This window comes from Coregonus clupeaformis, chromosome 5, assembly GCF_020615455.1.
Source record: "Coregonus clupeaformis isolate EN_2021a chromosome 5, ASM2061545v1, whole genome shotgun sequence".
In the NCBI taxonomy this organism is placed as follows: Eukaryota; Metazoa; Chordata; class Actinopteri; order Salmoniformes; family Salmonidae; genus Coregonus; species Coregonus clupeaformis.
The window spans coordinates 324,109-344,337 of NC_059196.1; the positions used below are offsets into that span (position 1 = coordinate 324,109).

A 20,229-nucleotide genomic window follows, 5' to 3' on the forward strand; every position below is an offset into this window, starting at 1 on the left:
TCACAGACCAATTCCTTTGATGTCACTATACAAGTGTATATATGTAGTTACAGCTGACAGTGAGGTTAGTTCTCCATTGACAGACAGTGTTTTCTATTGAGTTGAGTTATACATCCACAGCATGATGAGAATCAACAGGCAAAGCTGTGGAGTGAAACGTCAGGTAGGACGAAAAATCGGATCGACCTTTATTTAGTTACAATATAGATTTATTTTAAAAATGTACAAGTACTTTATTTCCCTTTACGTTATTTTGGTGTGTGGGGGAGGAGAGGAGAGGATACTTTTATTCTGAAGCAGTACTTCGTTCTCTTTTTTTTCTGCATACAACCATTTTTAATTTCCTTTTTGAAACGTGGTGTAAAAACCCAACAAACAAAATCAAACAAAGAAAGTATTCCCAAATCCAGTGGTTGTGTTCTTCCATTGAAGTGTTATGGATTGTTTCTGGAGGGCTGGTGGGGTCAGACTCCAGAGATTAGGTGAGAAGAAGGGGTCTAGGAGGGGTGTGGTGGAGCTGAGAAGGGGTTGAGGGGTGGGGGTGGGGCAGCAAGGTTCAAAAGCTGTCCACCCAGGTACCCAATGCTCGCTCTGCCAGTGTGCGGTTCACTGATACCAGCTGGAGGGAAGCAGAGAGCAAGATGGAGAAAGATAGATTCATCATATTAGTGTAAAACAACATCATTGATACCGACAGTGTAGTTAGCCAGCCATCATCTGAATGTTTACCTGAAATGTCTAGGGCTACAGTGGGGGGGAAAAAAGTATTTAGTCAGCCACCAATTGTGCAAGTTCTCCCACTTAAAAAGATGAGAGAGGCCTGTAATTTTCATCATAGGTACACGTCAACTATGACAGACAAAATGAGAAAATAAATTCCAGAAAATCATATTGTAGGATTTTTTATGATTTTATTTGCAAATTATGGTGGAAAATAAGTATTTGGTCAATAACAAAAGTTTCTCAATACTTTGTTATATACCCTTTGTTGGCAATGACACAGGTCAAACCTTTTCTGTAAGTCTTCACACGGTTTTCACACACTGTTGCTGGTATTTTGGCCCATTCCTCCATGCAGATCTCCTCTAGAGCAGTGATGTTTTGGGGCTGTCGCTGGGCAACACAGACTTTCAACTCCCTCCAAATATTTTCTATGGGGTTGAGATCTGGAGACTGGCTAGGCCACTCCAGGACCTTGAAATGCTTCTTACGAAGCCACTCCTTCGTTGCCCGGGCGGTGTGTTTGGGATCATTGTCATGCTGAAAGACCCAGCCACGTTTCATCTTCAATGCCCTTGCTGATGGAAGGAGGTTTTCACTCAAAATCTCACGATACATGGCCCCATTCATTCTTTCCTTTACACGGATCAGTCGTCCTGGTCCCTTTGCAGAAAAACAGCCCCAAAGCATGATGTTTCCACCCCCATGCTTCACAGTAGGTATGGTGTTCTTTGGATGCAACTCAGCATTTTTTGTCCTCCAAACACAACGAGTTGAGTTTTTACCAAAAAGTTATATTTTGGTTTCATCTGACCATATGACATTCTCCCAATCCTCTTCTGGATCATCCAAATGCACTCTAGCAAACTTCAGACGGGCCTGGACATGTACTGGCTTAAGCAGGGGGACACGTCTGGCACTGCAGGATTTGAGTCCCTACGCGGCGTAGTGTGTTACTGACGGTAGGCTTTGTTACTTTGGTCCCAGCTCTCTGCAGGTCATTCACTAGGTCCCCCCGTGTGGTTCTGGGATTTTTGCTCACCGTTCTTGTGATCATTTTGACCCCACGGGGTGAGATCTTGCGTGGAGCCCCAGATCGAGGGAGATTATCAGTGGTCTTGTATGTCTTCCATTTCCTAATAATTGCTCCCACAGTTGATTTCTTCAAACCAAGCTGCTTACCTATTGCAGATTCAGTCTTCCCAGCCTGGTGCAGGTCTACAATTTTGTTTCTGGTGTCCATTGACAGCTCTTTGGTCTTGGCCATAGTGGAGTTTGGAGTGTGACTGTTTGAGGTTGTGGACAGGTGTCTTTTATACTGATAACAAGTTCAAACAGGTGCCATTAATACAGGTAACGAGTGGAGGACAGAGGAGCCTCTTAAAGAAAAAGTTACAGGTCTGTGAGAGCCAGAAATCTTGCTTGTTTGTAGGTGACCAAATACTTATTTTCCACCATAATTTGCAAATAAATTCATTAAAAATCCTACAATGTGATTTTCTGGATTTTTTTTCCCTCAATTTGTCTGTCATAGTTGACGTGTACCTATGATGAAAATTACAGGCCTCTCATCTTTTTAAGTGGGAGAACTTGCACAATTGGTGGCTGACTAAATACTTTTTCCCCCCACTGTATATGAACCATACACCACAATGAAAGACTATCCACTTTACCAAATTGACATTTTTACAATTACATTGTAGTATTTCAAACATTTTCATGCCAAATCCCATGATCAATTTGAACGTACCTCTTCTCCAACCATGTTCCACATCTGGACCAATGGGAGACCAGTGTTGTTGTCGTAGTTTGTGACCTGGAAGAGAGGAAACAGCCAGGTTAGCAACAAATTACCTTCTGTGAAGCGTGCATTACTGTAGAGCGCAGTGCCTTCCAGTACAGTGCCTTCCAGCTATCTGGATGTTGTATTTTTGTTTACCTGTGCAAGCAGTGCTACCCCTCTCGTCATCTCCTCCAGTGCAGAGGTGGCCTCGGTTGAAAAGCTGTTTTCTCCTGTGGATGGATGTATTTATAGATGTGTTAACGCAGATTTGACAACCTTCCACAGGCAGGATGACTTCGGAACAGTTTTACATTCAATTGGATTTGTTTCTTGATTTTGGAAATCATCCTTGAGAATAAGACATCTATCGCAATTGTAAAGTGATACCATGTCAAATAGCTAAATTAAATGACATTACCTGGAAGAGGGGCGATGTTGTCCAGTAATACTTCTGCACCTTGGAACGGTAATGTTACAAAGTCCGACCTGAAAATAAGGGTTTTACATAAGAACAGTCAGTCAGTTTGTAGAAAGACCCACCATACCTTCTTACATAACATTATATATGATACAACTATTTTTGACCAGAGGGGGTCACAATTTTCAAACAAAAAGGGTTGAACGAATACATAGGAGTACTGGGGTCTATTTTATCTAAACTCAATTCAATTTAGGAAAGAAATGAAGGAACATTTTATGAAAACAGCTTTGAAAGTATGTAAAGATTCCAGTTCTTCTGAATTTCAGTTTTGACAACTTTTTCTGAATAGACCTGAGTTGGAAAAAATTTGCCCACAACCCTGAAAACGTGCATCAACTATCCATGCTTTTTTCAGCCTCCAGAGTCATTTGTGTCTGAGGGGGGCCAACCTTATTTGCCGTAGTGTGTCGATCTTCACTCGGTCATAGCCACCATAGTCCACATATCGGATCTCAACCTCGTTGGTCTCTTTGTAGAAGGAGATGACTTGGGCTCTCCACCAGGCTCCCTCTACCGCCGGCGCCGCACAGATCACCCCCACTGAGACAGAGAGAGGGAGAGCATCGAGTCTGGATCACACACACACCTGGTTCAAAAACATCCAGACACACACGTCCCTCCTTGGGGGTCTCTTACCCTCAGCAGGCGAGGGCAGGGTGGGTGTCCCTGGCTGGGAGTAGCACAGGAACATCTGCTGGTCCAGGCTGCGTAGGGCGTGGTACGTAGGGTGTGTGTGCTGCTGAACGAAGAGGTGACCCGCTGACACAACGTTCACTACGATCACCTCCACAGTCACACCGCTGGGGAGCAGGAGCTGAGAGAGGAAACCGAGTTAAGTTTGTATTTATTATAGATCCCCATTGCAGCTACTCTTCCTGGGGTCCAGCAAAATTAAGGGAGTTATACATTTTAAAAAAAACATTACAATACATTCATAACAGATTTCACAGCACACTAATAAGTGTGTGCCCTCAGGCCCTTACTCCACTACCACACAAAATCCATGTGTACGCGTGTATAGAGCGTACGTTATCATGTGTGTGTATGCGTGTGTCTGTGCCTATGTTTGTGTTGCTTCACAGTCCCCGCTGTTCCATAAGGTGTATTTTTATCTTTTTTTTTTAATCTGATTCTACTGCTTGCATCAGTTACCTGATTGTGGAATAGAGTTCCATGTAGTCATGGCTCTATGTCAGGGGTGTCAAACGTACGGCCCGCGGGCCGGATCAGGCCCGCAAACGGGTTTAATCCGGCCCGCGAGATGATTGTGAAAAAAAAAAATATATATATTTTTTTATTATTATTATATATATATATTTTGTAAAGTATAAGAATGCGCTGCAATTTTTCAATAAAATAAACTGCTGTTCCAATTGCGTCCACTGGATGGCGCAATAGCAATTGTGTTAAGCAAGCAAACTGTTTATACCGGGGCAGAGCAAGTAGGTCAAGCACGTGCAGCCAATGAGCTACTTTGTTTTGCCCGCGATATTTATTACGGCTTCTACTTTTAACATTATGTGCTTTGGCACCCTCATTGCCCCAATATGTCTCTGTCAAAAAAGAGAAAAAGTGGACGCAGAGTGCAGAGTGTTCCAAGAAAAATGGTCATCCTATTTATTCACGGAATTGAATGGGAAAGCTGTATGTTTGGTGTGTTCAGAGCATGTTGCAGTGCTGAAAGAATATAACCTTCGTCGCCACTATGTGAGTCTTCATGCCGACAAATATGACAACTTTCAAGGACAGCGGAGATGAGAGAAGGTGAATGAACTGTTGGCGGGTCTGAAGAAACAGCAGTCTGTGTTTACTCACAGCCGAGACATCAGTGACGCTGCTGTGAAAGCTAGCTACCTCATTGCTAATGAAATCGCAGTGGCTTCAAAACCATTTAGTGAGGGTGAATTTGTAAAAACATGCATGATGAAGGCAGCGGAGATTGTGTGCCCTGAAAAGCGGCAGGCTTTTGCAAATATCAGCCTGACAAGAAACACAGTTGCAGACAGGATTTCCGATCTTTCAGTGGATTTGGACAGCCAGTTGAAGCAAAAAGTAAAGTCATTTATTGCGTTTTCGGTTGCAATTGATGAAAGCACGGACATTACAGATGTTGCACAACTGGCCATTTTCATCCGCGGAGTTGATGACACATTGACCGTCACCGAGGAGTTCGTGGAGTTGGTGCCGATGACAGATACAACGACAGCAGCTGATATTTTTACCGCACTCGTCGGGCGCGCTGGACAGGGTCGGAGTGGACTGGTCCCGCGCTGTCAGCCTGGCTACAGATGGTGCGCCCTCAATGATCGGGAAAAAAGCAGGCGTTGTGACAAAGTTCAGAGAGAAAGTGCAATCTGCAAATGGAGGACGTGATTTTTTGACTTTTCACTGTATTTTGTACCAGGAGGCTGTGTGTTGCAAGTCATTAAAGATGGATAACGTCATGAAGGTGGTAATCCAAACTGTTAATTTCATCCGATCCAGAAGCCTGAATCACCGTCAGTTTGACAGCCTTCTCAGAGAGAAAGACCACATCTATGGCCTGCCATACCACACTGAGGTAAGATGGTTAAGCCGAGGTGCTGTGCTGAGGCGTTTCTTTGATTTACGAGAAGAAATTGAACAGTTCATGGAAGAAAAGGGCAAACCAGTGTTAGAATTTCATTCCGCAGAATGGATGCAGGACCTTGCATTTATGGTGGATGTTACAGAGCACCTGAATAACTTGAACAAACAGCTGCAAGGGCGCAACAAAGTTGTCACGCAGTATTATGACAGCATACGTTCTTTCAAGTTGAAGCTGTCATTGTGGGAGACGCAACTTGCCGGTGGTGATGCAGCTCACTTCCCCTGTCTGAAAAATGTGTGCGCGACCCAACATGTGGCAGACATGAAGCGGTTCAAAGATAAAATAACGGGACTGTTACGGGAGTTTGAGCAACGCTTTCAGATTTATGTTTATGTTTTTATGTTGATGTGCTATTGTTTTTAATTGATTATTTTATTTGTATATTTAACCTATTCTTGACTCTGTGGTTCTTGCACTTGTTTGGGGAACAGGATTTCATTATTTTTATCTACATTTCTGCCTGAGAAATGACACCCTGATATAGTTCTGTGATCTGTGAAACAGTTCTGTTAATCACTGAGGCATTGTGTGTTTGTGTGTTCTTTTTCTTTAGTATTTTCAAATAAACTTGACGTGTTTTATGATTAATAGTGATGTTGTGCTTTTGGACACTGTCCTCAGGCTCCAGCTTTATGTTTATATGTTTTTATGTTGATGTGCTATTGTTTTTAATTGATTTTATTTTATTTGTATATTTAACCTATTCTTGACTCTGTGGTTCTTGCACTAGTTTGGGGAACAGGATTTCATTATTTTTATCTACATTTCTGCCCGAGAAATGACACCCTGATATAGTTCTGTGATCTGTGAAACAGTTCTGTTAATCACTGAGGCATTGTGTGTTTGTGTATTCTTTTTCTTTAGAATTTTCAAATAAACTTGACGTGTTTTATGATTAATAGTGATGTTGTGCTTGTACTATTTTGGACACACTGTCCTCAGGCTCCAGCTTTATGTTGTATGTTGATCGTATTAAAACAAAGAAAATAATCTGAAGTTGTTGTTTTTAAGTTATATATATACCATGATTTTTCCGGTCCGGCCCACTTGGGAATAGATTTTCCTCCATGTGGCCCCTGAGCTAAAATGAGTTTGACACCCCTGCTCTATGTAGTACTGTGTGCCTCCCATAGTCTGTTCTGGACTTGGGGACTGTGAAGAGACATCTGGTGGCATGTCTTGTGGGGTATGCATGGGTGTCAGCTCGGTGCTTTCAACATGTCAATACCTCTCACAAATAGAAGTAGTGATTAAGTCAATCTCTCCTCCACTTTGAGCCAGGAGAGATTGACATGCATATTATTCATGTTTGCTACGTGCTGCCCTGTTTTGAGCCAATTGCAATTTTCCTAAGTCCCTCTTTGTGGCACCTGACCACACGACTGAACAGTAGTCCAGGTGCGATGAAACTAGAGCCTATAGGCCGGCCCTGCCTTGTTGATAGTGCTGTTAAGAAGGCAGAGCAGCGCTTTATTATGGACAGACTTCTCCCCATCAAATCTGGTTTTGACCATGACAGTTTACAATCCAGGGTTACTCCAAGCAGTTTAGTCACCTCAACTTGCTCAATCTCCACATTATTTATAACAAGATTTAATTGAGGTTTGAAGTTTAGTGAATGATATGTTCCAAATACAATGCTTTTAGTTTTAGAAATATTTAGGACTAACTTATTCCTTGCCACCCACTCTGAAACTAACTGCAGCTCTTTGTTAAGTGTTGCAATCATTTCAGTCGCTGTAGTAGCTGACATGTATAGTGTTGAGTCATCCGCATACATAGACACTCTGGCTTTACTCAAAGCCAGTGGCAGGTCATTAGTAAAGATTGAAAAAAGTAAATGGGCCTAGACAGCTGCCCTGGGGAATTCCTGATTCTACCTGGATTATGTTGGAGAGGCTTCCATTAAAGAACACCCTCTGTGTTCTGTTAGACAGGTAAATCTGTATCCACAATATAGCAGGTGGAGTAAAGCCATAACACCTACGTTTTTCCAGCAGCAGACTATGATCGATAATGTCAAAAGCCGCACTGAAGTCTAACAAAACAGCCCCCACAATCTTTTTATCATCGATTTCTCTCAGCCAATCATCAGTCATTTGTGTAAGTGCTGTGCTTGTTGAATGTCTTTCTCTAGAAGCATGCTGAAAGTTTGATGTCAATTTGTTTACTGTAAAATAGCATTGTATCTGGTCAAACACAATTTTTTCCAATTATTTACTAAGGGTTGGTAACAGGCTAATTGGTTGGGTATTTGAGCCAGTAAAGGGGGCTTTACTATTCTTAGGTAGCGGAATGACTTTTGCTTCCCTCCAAGCCTGGGGGCACACACATTCTAGTAGGCTTAAATTGAAAATATGGCAAATAGGAGTGGCAATATCGTCCGCTATTATCCTCAGTTAACTTTCAAAGGAGAAGCCATCAGGGCAGTCTTGAAATCAATTAGCAGGTCTTGAAGTCTTGAAATCAATTAGCAGGACCTTAACTGTCGTGCAAATAAAACATGTTTGAACAGATTTGAGAGATGGAGAGAGACAGAGAGAGACCCTCCAGGCTTCCTTACCCAGGAGGTCATGGGCAGCGAGGGCAGCGTGAGTGGCAGAGGTGGGGGGGCATACAGGTTGGTCAGGTCCAAATCCTTAAACTTCTTCCCAATCAGGGACAACGCTTTGTCCACCTGCTGCTGGGAACCTAGTAGGGACACACACACACACACAAATTAAAACACTAGAATTATACTACCAGTATACTATCTACAGTCAAGTGACTCATATGCTCCTTCTGACGGTAGAGGACTACCCCACTCACCCTCTATGTGGCAGATCTGGAACTCTTGAGTGTAAGGCAGGGTGGAGATGTAGATTTTCGCACCAGAGCTTTGCTTCAGGAAGCTCACGTATCGCCCCTGTTTCCCAATTAACCGACCCACCAGATGCTGAGAGAGAGAGGGAGAGAACAGAGACGGAAGAACACATTAAAAGGAGATATTGGGTTAGAATGAATGTGATAAGAGACTCATTTCTAAGGAGCTATGGGATTTCCTCTGAATACTAGTCAATAAGTCAAGTCCCTGTGGTGTGTGTTGGGATGGAGCAGGCTCACCTTTGGTACCTCAATCTCCCAAACGATGAGTTCAGAGCCCATACCCATGGCAGGGCTGCCACTGTCCCTAGCCCCCATGGTGCAGCCGCTGTCCACCGAGTCCATACTGTTCACATCCGAGCCTGGACACACAGTTCTGAGTCAGACAGGTATTTTACTCACCTCACAATTACACACCAAAACAAAACAGGTGTCTCTCACATAAACACACACCTGGATAAATAAAAGGTCCAGAGGATCCTATAAAATACCAAATAAAATTAAGAAACTGATACACGGGTGCACATTTACACACACACACACACACACAACTCAAAAGTTTAAGACATTCAACAGATCACCCACTTCAACCCTCCACACACATACGTCAAAGAGCTGTTACCCAATCACACACACACACAGGGAATAAGACCACTAACTGACATTAATCCAAAGTCCACCCACACGTGCACACACCACCATGGCTCTTACCAGGCATATCTGATCACAGTGCTGCTCTGACAGACCAAAAACAATGACACTGGACTGTTGTGATTCTTCACCTTCTGTGTGAATGTGACCTCTAACCTTTTCAGGAACACCCAGCTTTAGGTGTGATTCTTCCCGTTTGTGACATCACAACTTGCCCCCTAAACAAAAGGTACGGCTCCCCAAACACAGTTAGAGTCCCTATAGCCTCAGGGTGGTATCTAGTAGAAGAGTATCTAAGCACTAACTTCATCCTACACTATGAAGGGTAACTAGCCACCATACTGTTCTGTATTTTATATATACAGTGGGAAGAACAAGTATTTGATACACTGCCGATTTTGCAGATTTTCCTACTTACAAAGCATGTAGAGGTCTGTAATTGTTATCATAGGTACACTTCAACTGTGAGAAATGGAATCTAAAACAAAAATCCAGAAAATCACATTGTATGATTTTTAAGTAATTAATTTGCATTTTATTGCATGACATAAGTATTTGATACATCAGAAAAGCTGAACTTAATATTTGGTACAGAAACCTTTGTTTGCAATTACAGAGATCATATGTTTCCTGTAGGTCTTGACCAGGTTTGCACACACTGCAGCAGGGATTTTGGCCCACTCCTCCATACAGACCTTCTCCAGATCCTTCAGGGTTTCGGGGCTGTCGCTGGGCAATACGGACTTTCAGCTCCCCTCCAAAGATTTTCTATTGGGTTCAGGTCTGGAGACTGGCTAGGCCACTCCAGGACCTTGAGATGCTTCTTACGGAGCCACTCCTTAGTTGCCCTGGCTGTGTGTTTCGGGTCGTTGTCATGCTGGAAGACCCAGCCACGACCCATCTTCAATGCTCTTACTGAGGGAAGGAGGTTGTTGGCCAAGATCTCGCGATACATGGCCCCATCCATCCTCCCCTCAATACGGTGCAGTCGTCCTGTCCCCTTTGCAGAAAAGCATCCCCAAAGAATGATGTTTCCACCTCCATGCTTCACGGTTGGGATGGTGTTCTTGGGGTTGTACTCATCCATCTTCTTCCTCCAAACACGGCGAGTGGTATTTAGACCAAAAAGCTCTATTTTTGTCTCATCAGACCACATGACCTTCTCCCATTCCTCCTCTGGATCATCCAGATGGTCATTGGCAAACTTCAGACGGGCCTGGACATGCGCTGGCTTGAGCAGGGGGACCTTGCGTGCGCTGCAGGATTTTAATCCATGACGGCGTAGTGTGTTACTAATGGTTTTCTTTGAGACTGTGGTCCCAGCTCTCTTCAGGTCATTGACCAGGTCCTGCCATGTAGTTATGGGCTGATCCCTCACCTTCCTCATGATCATTGATGCCCCACGAGGTGAGATCTTGCATGGAGCCCCAGACCGAGGGTGATTGACCGTCATCTTGAACTTCTTCCATTTTCTAATAATTGCGCCAACAGTTGTTGCCTTCTCACCACGCTGCTTGCCTATTGTCCTGTAGCCCATCCCAGCCTTGTGCAGGTCTACAATTTTATCCCTGATGTCCTTACACAGCTCTCTGGTCTTGGCCATTGTGGAGAGGTTGGAGTCTGTTTGATTGAGTGTGTGGACAGGTGTCTTTTATACAGGTAACGAGTTCAAACAGGTGCAGTTAATACAGGTAATGAGTGGAGAACAGGAGGGCTTCTTAAAAAAAACTAACAGGTCTGTGAGAGCCGGAATTCTTACTGGTTGGTAGGTGATCAAATACTTATGTCATGCAATAAAATGCAAATTAATTACTTAAAAATCATACAATGTGATTTTCTGGATTTTTGTTTTAGATTCCGTCTCTCACAGTTGAAGTGTACCTATGATAAAAATTACAGACCTCTACATGCTTTGTAAGTAGGAAAACCTGCAAAATCGGCAGTGTATCAAATACTTGTTCTCCCCACTGTATGTATGTATGTATGTATGTATGTATGTATGTATGTATGTATGTATGTATATATATATATTACATTAAATTATTTTCAAATGAGGAGATATGCTCAACTGTATGCTTTTCTTTGCTGGTGGCAACAGAACAGCCCAATATGATTCTGCAAGCATTCCTTAGTTTTATCCCACTAAAGTAATTTACTCTTACAGCTACTTTTTGCCACAATAGTTGGAATTGGAAAGCAGTGTGTTAAATTCCCTTCCCCCAATTCACACACTCTTGCCTACTTCTGAATAGAGTTATTTTACCAGATCTAAGATCAAAGCCGGTGACTTTCCAAATGATTAACACTTAGTTTGTGCAACATTTCCCTCAGCTTTTTAATGTTGTTAGACGTAATCTAATGTTTAACAAAGGTCTCTCTGTGCTGACACAGAAGGCTCTCTTGTTCTTCCCTCAGTTTGCCCATCTGTCTGGAAAAACTTAAAATAATGAAAAACAAAAGGCCTCAGTGCCACGTAGGGAAGTGAGACTCTACGACAGAAAAGTGTCCACGAGCGTAAGTGTGTTCTGTTTGGGAATTTGAGCAGCTGAGGGGAGCCATGTGTAAATCAGTGCTGGGGTGTGCTATGAGCCTGACTCCACTACAGGGTGTGGTCTGTAGTCCTACCTCCAGACTGATCGGTCTCAGTCTCACTCATCCCATGAGAACCGTTCCTCAGGCCCATGGCGTTGAGCCTCTTCACTTCGCCAACAGTCCCCAGCACGTGGCCTGGTAGGGCTGCCATCACCTCTGCCTCGGTCACTACCTCTTCTGGGGCCTGGGGCAGACCACCCAGTCCACCCTCCCCCTCAGACATCCCTGACACCTGGATCAGATCCTCCCGGCTCTCCCTGCTCTGCTGGTCCTCACTGCTGACCCCATCCTCAGAGTGGCACGTACTGCAGGCTGAGTCCTCTGCCACCATCACCCCCTCGTCTCCCTTCAGTTTGTCCAGGTTGCTAGGCACGCCGCTGGCCTCTTGCCTCCCCTCCTGCAAGGATGCTGCTGCTGCCCAGGGGTTACACAGTGCGTTCTCTGTCCCCATTGGCTCCCACGCCGGGGCGGGCGGGCAACCGTTGGGCATCCCTTCTTTCTGCTGCTCCCTCCACTCTGTCTCAGCGTGGCTTATTGGGGAAGGCCCTTCCTCCATGTTCCTTGTGAGTGGCTCTTGCTCAGAGCATGGCCTCCCATTGGCCAGTGGGGTGCTTCTGCAGCTGGGCTCGGCGGTGGATTGGCCAAACCGGGTCTCTGGACAGGAGGTAACACTGAGGACCTCCTGGGTGGCTGCCCAGATGACCTCAGTGATCAGACCTGCTGCAAGGTATTCCAGCTCCTCAGTGCTGCCGGGGGCCCCGTTCTCCTGCTGGGGGCCTTGGGCTGGGGAGGCCGGAGTACTGGTCATGACAGCATGGTAGGAGCCCTGCGATGATGTGGGGGTCTCTGGGAAGATGGGCTCATGTGTGACTACTTTCAGGGCCTGGGCCGGCATCTCAGCTGGGACGACAGGCGAGGAGGGCAGCTCATCTTTGGTACTACTGGAGGGGACCGGGAGGGCATCTTTAGCCACCAGCTCCACTTGCAGGTTCTGCGTGAAGGCCACTGCTGCCTCATGTGCTGCTGCCACCTCTCCCTCTGGCTCGGGCCTCTCTGCATTCATCAGGTCTGCTGCTGTGGAGGAACTAGTTGTGGCGTGGGCCGTCTGGGAGAGTACAAGTGCTTCTGATGCTGTGGCGATGGCCTCCTTCACTGGAGCAGGGACCTGCTCGGTAACCGTTGATTTCACCGGCTCTGTAATCAAGGCAATTGCGGCTGGCGGGCTCTGCCCAGTGGCCCTGTGATCTCCCTGGGGAGCTGAGCTCTCCTCCCTGGTCTGTGTTGGTAAAGGCGAGGCTGCGGGAGAAGAACTGCTCCTGGGTGTCTGTTGGCAGCTTTCTACACCAGTGTCTGTGACTGCGTTGGCTCTGTCTGGGTGGTGGGAAGCATCTAGCCTCTCTGTGGGTGAACAGGATGTACTCTGTACCTCTACTGCCTGGGCCTTAGTGCCTGAGATGTGAATCTGTGCTACTACCTCCTGTTCTGTTGACCGTTGCTCTTTGTCCTTGGGTGGTCGGACTCTGCTGCTGGCTGTTCTCTCTCTGCAGCTGTTGCTGGTTGTTGGGGTAGTGGATGTACCGCAGGGGGACACTGTCCCTTTCTCTACCAGGCCGTTGCTGCCCTCACTGGGGGACGTCAGCAGGCCCATGGCCGCTGCCCCCTCTTCGGTGTCGTGGTTGGTGATTCGCTCTTTCTTGCGTGAGATGTACCACCACCAGCCTATAAGCGCCAGCACTCCAGGCAGCGTGTACGGGACAATAGACCGGAACCTCAGTGGCATCTCCTCAGGACCCTAGCAGCTACACCTGTATGTGTGGAGAGCGAGAGAGCGAGAGAGAGAAAGGCAGAGGTTAGCTTATTGGAGGGAGATATGTGCGTCTTTCAGTTTCACTCATTTGGAGTTCAGGACTATATTGTCAAATAGGATATTAAGTTAAGACAAACTTGCTAACATTTTGAATAGCCTAAGGGTCTCGTTTGACACTTATCCCACAAAATAGGCCTGCGAGGTGCATAATACCTCTGGGTATTATGATAGTGTAAAGACTATAGCAGGTATTCTATGGTGCTGTAGTGTGTACATGTGTAATCACACCCATAGCAACTAGAAGGGTGTGTGAGTGACAAATACATTCCAAATGGATCAGCCCTGTTCACACAGCTCTGACAATACGCATGACACTGGGAGAACAAAATGGGATGATCATAAGGAAACTGTCCTATGGTAGCCAAAAATACTTGCCAAAAAGGCTTTAAGGAAATAAATGCTTTAGAAACCATCATGACAGTTGACAGGTGCGAGCAGAGCTTCAAAGAAACCACATAAATTAAACCTGATAAGGCGTTACTCCTGTGAAAAGGCCTACACTAACAAATGACTTATAGTAAAGTAGTAAATTCATTCATGCAAATTTACCACAAGCCATCTCTATCTCATGCCACACATACACTTGATGAGCTGCACAATGCTTTGGGATGCACACATTTACATTTTAGTCATTTAGCAGACACTCTTATCCAGAGCGACTTACAGTTAGTGAGTGCATAAAAAATTTTTCTCATACTGTTCCCCCGTGGGAATCGAACCCACAACCCTGGCATTGCAAGCGCCATGCTCTACCAACTGAGCTACACAGGACTAATCAAGGCATACGACACTGAAGACACAGCACTTTTGACAACAGCTCCTGAACGTAAGATGCTCTTGTTTTGACATGAATGAACATACACATGCTTGTAAAAGCTTGATACCGGACATCGGTCACACCACGGTTTTCTATTGCCTCGTTGAAAAACGTTCAAACAGAGAAATTCCCACTCCTGTGGCTTATAAGTAATATTTGTTTCTACTTCTGAGCTAAACCAAGCTGCAACACAAATATCTAGTCTTCTAGCAGGAGGAGAAGCTGTGCCACCATCAGGGCTAATGTTAAACCTCCCAGTACCTACTGGGCATGCCCAGCTCCTCCGCTGCTGATTGGTCGAAGCACTCGATGTTAAAAAAGGAAGTCTGTGCATGCCTTTCCTTAACAGACCCAGACTGTAGAAGGAAGGAACGCATCACAGGGGTGACTCCCTCGCCTCCCTCCCTTCTTTCTCCCAGCCTACTAGGGTGTGTGACAGCTGGGCCTCCACTGTCCCTTAGCAAGCACGAATACACACAAACACAGCAGGCACATACACAGCAGCCAGGTCTGGGTCACTGTGAAACTGGACTTTGAACTCTATGGCCTGGAACGTGCAGAACAGTCCATCTGCACTGTACAGGTAGACAGCCAGGGGCCACGATAGGTCACATTCACAGAGAGGCTGTGTGTGAGGAGGGGTTTTAACCATAGTTCAGTTCCTTCATACCCCACAACTGAGGCGGACTGGACTTTCCAATGAGCAGAAACTTGCCCCATTGCAATTAGCCATTTTCTTAGACAACTGATAGAAAATGAGGGCCATCCAGTGCCATTTGTATGCGTCCATTATGTATTTCACCTTTTCAAGGGACAACAGCACACAGCAGAGGGCAGCAGAAGCAACACACTAATAACTTCCTAGAAACTTCCACACACCTCACCTGACAATACGGAAGGCGTGAGAACCTCAATGAGCATCTTGTTTTACAGAGTTTATGCACCTCTAAGAGGCTCGGAGATGAATGACATGGGATTAGGTGAGGTGAATTGTGGGCTGCCCTAACACTGACCCAGGTAAAGGTGTTGATGTGCAGGGAAAAAACTGGTAGGCTTCAAATGCCTCCAGAGAAACCAAGATCGGGTCATTTTCAGTAGGGCAGAGATCAAAAACGAAGGTTTCTTATTAGACAAGTTCACCAATGCCACGTTTACACAGGCAGCCCATTTCTGATCATTTTCCCACTAATTGGTATTTTGACCAATCACATCAGATATTTTTCTGATCTGATCAGTCAAAAGTCCAAATAGTGGTACAACATTTATGTGCTGCCTGTGTCAACACAGCCTTAGTAACTCCACATTTCAAAACCTGTTCTCCCTATTCGTCATGACCCAGTAGATTCCCTATCAAAACAGAGCCTTAGTGGCATGTTCCACAGTGAATGGCAAGGTGCATGGTCCTGGTTAGTAAATTATACATCCCTTGCTGTCCATTTCAATAGTCTCCATAAGCAAATTATATAAATTATTGTGTAGCCTTATCTTATATCATTACCATATATCCAAACGTTATTGTAGTATGCTTTCTTTGGCTAACTAAAACTATTGTGTAGGCTGAAATACACAGTGCCATCATCAGTCCTCTTTCACCTTTGTAACAAATGTATGCATTCTAAAAACATCATACAAAATCTAAACTAGCAGACAGGCGACAAAGCCAGCCACTAAAACAACAATTTGCTCCATCATTTTTGGACATGAGGGGCTTTCCGGAATTCCAATGGTGGGATTCCTGCAGGCGGGATATAGTAAGGCAGTGATGTGGAGGGAGTCACTGGGACTTCATGGTTGAAGGGCAGGGATTAGATAGGGGTCAATCAGATAGCATTAGTCACACAGGGTAAGACTGGCAGGACCACCCCCTCCCCATCCCAGAGAAGCCCACCATCACTATGGCCCCATCTGGCCAGTTGTGGCTTCTTAAGCGTCCCTATATAAACCAGCTAACCGCAACATCCACCCCCAGGGTAGACACAAACAAACATGTCACCGTCATATGTGGCCTGCACAGCACACTCAATAAAACTGGATAGAAAAGCAGAAAGCTTTTGGAGTTTCACATTGATATGTATAGGATTTTCTGATCAAATGTTGTTGGATGGAAGACATTGGATTGAAGGTCTAATGCAATAGAAATTAAAGAACAGTGGCGTTATATGATTTTAAGATACATTTTGAGAATACTGTGCTGAAGAATGCTATTTAACTGAATAGATTGCAAGTTGCAACACTGTTCATCATCACAGCACCAGAGTTAATAATTTGCGCAACCATCAGATTGATAATGCAGAGCAGAGGAAACCTAGCCCTAGCAGTTGTGCATTTGAGCCTAGCCCCACACCAGTTTCCCTGTTCCAGCCTTGTCAAAACAATGTCTGGATTTATAATGAGATTCACTGATTGGCTATTCAGGATGAAGGCAATGTAATCAGCACCATTTAACTTAAAATTGACTGATAAATAAACATTATATTATTTCTCCAATACTAACCACCAACATGGTGGAATATATCTAATGTGAATGAAACAGCAAACTGATCAGGGCTATGTCTAACCAGTTTTGCATGAGGCCAAATAGGGGCATCTTGCGGAGTAAAGCTTTAGTACAATACACACACCACACTATAAAATCATACCATGTCTGATTAAGCAACATGCTGGAACTAGTATCACTTTATATGCTGGACCTCAAGGCTGGTTCATCATAGATTCCTCTAGTTATGCAGACTAGTTTCACAAGCGTTTCAAGTGACAGACCCTATGTGAAGGTCCATGACACCTTGCTAGCCTTGTTTGTTAAAGACGCACTCCAAGCTCCTTTTTACCTAATTTATCACCCGATTTACTTAACCAAAAGCACATCTCAACAGGTAGTCCAGGTACCCTCATGACATGGCACAAGACAGGGTGGATCCTCTATTGTTCCCGCAAGCAAGGGGGATGCGGATGACATCAGAGTGCACCCATCAGACCAACTCCTTGAATGGCCAACTCTTGAAGTTGGCACTTGTGTAAAAAACTAAAAAACGATTTTGCTCAAAACATATGTTGGGGTACCATTACGTGTGTATATTACTGTATGTATACTTGGGATATTGTTTTTCAAAAGAAAAAGTCGCTAGAGTGCTTCAGAAAATAAAATCCCTAGTGTCATGAGTTGTTCTGACGTTCACCTTTGACAAGGTTAGAATAACGCCCACTACACAAAGTTACTCCAGCGGCCTAATAAAATGAGTTAGTCTCTTTCTCTGTGCGTGTTCCACTCCACCGCCTGCCTACTGACTGGAGACTCGAAAGAATCAAGCTGCGCTGCTGTACGACCTTGGAGGTAGATAAGGGGAGGGTCACTCGGCATTTGCTTTACATGTTACAAACCATACAATGAGCTGACCACGAGCAGTTTATTACACAGCAATGCTGCATTGGGAATACGAGGCAACCTTGTAAAACACACCTACGATAATAACGCTTCTCCCCCAGTCGAGAGCCTTCTAGTCCTCAATTGTAAACTATCCTACGAGGAGAAGTAATCCCATAGCAGTTCACACAAATGCGGGACCAATAATATTTTATTGTAGGCTCTATAATAATCATGTTAATGTGATGGCGAATATTTACATAACAGATTCATTGCACACCGACTGTGTCCTATAAAACAGTGCCTCTGAATTAACGTTTCAGGGAATATTTTATGGTTGATTGAGCAGGCTACATTTGCCTCGACGTTGCTATGGGGCTTCAGAAATAGCCTGTGCACCGCTACTTGATAACCTATACCATAGGCTTTAGCTAATAATTGTAATTCCAGAGCAGAGACTGACACATTATGCGGTTAAATGTAGGCTCCCTGGCAAAGTATCGAGGCTACCAGTGTTTGTGCAATAGCTGCATAAGGGCAGAGTGTTTGGGCTAGGTAACTTGCTAGCTATGACCTACACTGAGTAATAAAAGCATGGTAGGCCGCAGCGCATGATGATTTACAATGTATCAAGTTAGCCCAACACTATTGTAACAAACACTCATTAAACCGTGAAAGGCCCATGGACCACGATTTAAAATCACAAAATGACAATACTTTAACCAAACACTATATATTCGAGATCTTGGCGAAACGGTGCATTTACGTGCCTAATTTATTTAAGCCTCCATTCGGCTACGGTTAGCCATCTTCGTTGAGTCTGAACTATGACTGACACTTCATTCACAATGTTGCTGAGATGCACGCGACAAATTGTTTCGCTACAATGTAGCGGCAATAACGTTTAAATTGAGTCCTGGCAGAGTCGAGACAGTAACTCGTGACCAAACGTCGCATATCGTGCATTATGATATTGTGGTCGTCATGTAGACTAGCCTGGCAATGCTAGGCTAACTCTGCAGCGTGGGCCTCGAAACCTTCACGTTAGTTTGCTAGCTGGACATCGTGGATAGCCACCTTGTTTGCTAGCAATTAACATGATCCGTCCAAGCAAACTCATGGACACAAAATTGTGATTTATATGTTGAGTCCATTGTCATCTTAGGACGCCGAATAAACTACATAGTTCGATGTCTGCGTGAAACATGCACTCAATGACAAGGGCTGTAGCCGCTGCACATTTCAAGAATGACGATACATTTGTAACCACTTTAATGAAACGACTGTTCCATTTATTGGAATGAAACACTTTGTAGTGCATCATTATAGCCAACTGGCGAAACAACCTGAGATTGTTACAATGATGTGGCTAGCCAGGCTACATACTTATGTGGGTCTCTGGTTGTCAATTTTACACTAGCACCTCTGGATAATACTTACAGTATTTAAGCGTCCTCCGCGCCGCCACGGTGACTTAAATTATCGTGATATAATGTTACGTATTCCGGGCCCGACTCAATCCCAACGTGTTCCCCTACGCTGTGTCTGTCTTTCTGTATCCTCCCCACGTGTTGACCATCCAAGTACTAGACTCTAAAAACAGACCTAACAGCTGATCAAACCTCGCGATAATGGTGCAGAAGGGAGACGACAATGGAGGCGGTAGTCTCGCGGGGTCATGCAGATGCAGTAACATTTTATTGTAACTAAGGACACTATTGTCTCTGAGTAGTTCTTTAACTAAATCAGGGGTGTCAAACTCATTTTAGCTCAGGGGCCACATGGAGGAAAATCTATTCCCGAGTGGGCCGGACCGGAAAAATCATGGTATATATAACTTAAAAACAACAACTTCAGATTGTTTTCTTTGTTTTAATACGATCAACATACAACATAAAGCTGGAGCCTGAGGACAGTGTGTCCAAAATAGTACAAGCACAACATCACTATTAATCATAAAACACGTAACATTTATTTGAAAATTCTAAAGAAAAAGAACACACAAACACACAATGCCTCAGTGATTAACAGAACTGTTTCACAGATCACAGAACTATATCAGGGTGTCATTTCTCAGGCAGAAATGTAGATAAAAATAATGAAATCCTGTTCCCCAAACAAGTGCAAGAACCACAGAGTCAAGAATAGGTTAAATATACAAATAAAATCAATTAAAAACAATAGCACATCAACATAAAAACATAAATCTGAAAGCGTTGCTCAAACTCCCGTAACAGTCCGTTATTTTATCTTTGAACCGCTTCATGTCTGCCACATGTTGGGTCGCGCACACATTTTTCAGACAGGGAAGTGAGCTGCATCACCACCGGCAAGTTGCGTCTCCCACAATGACAGCTTCAACTTGAAAGAACGTATGCTGTCATAATACTGCGTGACAACTTTGTTGCGCCCTTGCAGCTGTTTGTTCAAGTTATTCAGGTGCTCTGTAACATCCACCATAAATGC

The 20,229-nt window shown here is 44.4% G+C and overlaps 1 protein-coding gene across 1 annotated transcript; it reads right to left on the minus strand.

The window, feature by feature from the left end:
• Nucleotides 1–187: 187 nt before the first annotated feature.
• LOC121557991 (A-kinase anchor protein 1, mitochondrial) lies at nt 188–19,364 on the minus strand. The gene is made up of 11 exons (XM_041871443.2): nt 19,204–19,364; nt 11,752–13,523; nt 8,716–8,837; nt 8,422–8,548; nt 8,177–8,304; nt 3,621–3,798; nt 3,374–3,524; nt 2,922–2,989; nt 2,660–2,733; nt 2,471–2,536; nt 188–619 (listed from the first exon to the last, which is right to left on the minus strand). The coding sequence occupies exons 2-11, from the start codon at nt 13,496–13,498 to the stop codon at nt 557–559; spliced, it is 2,724 nt and encodes a 907-aa protein (XP_041727377.2). The 5' UTR covers nt 13,499–13,523; nt 19,204–19,364; the 3' UTR covers nt 188–556.
• Nucleotides 19,365–20,229: the final 865 nt, after the last annotated feature.

Excerpts from the sequence above, each read along its gene's own strand:
- LOC121557991 (XM_041871443.2), bottom strand. The coding sequence starts at position 13,498 with ATGCCACTGAGGTTCCGGTCTATTGTCCCGTACACGCTGCCTGGAGTG. Across the intron at positions 2,990-3,373 it reads GACACACTACGGCAAATAAG|GTCGGACTTTGTAACATTAC; the intron begins GTTGGCCCCCCT and ends CCTTATTTTCAG. Across the intron at positions 2,537-2,659 it reads GGGTAGCACTGCTTGCACAG|GTCACAAACTACGACAACAA; the intron begins GTAAACAAAAAT and ends CCTCTCTTCCAG.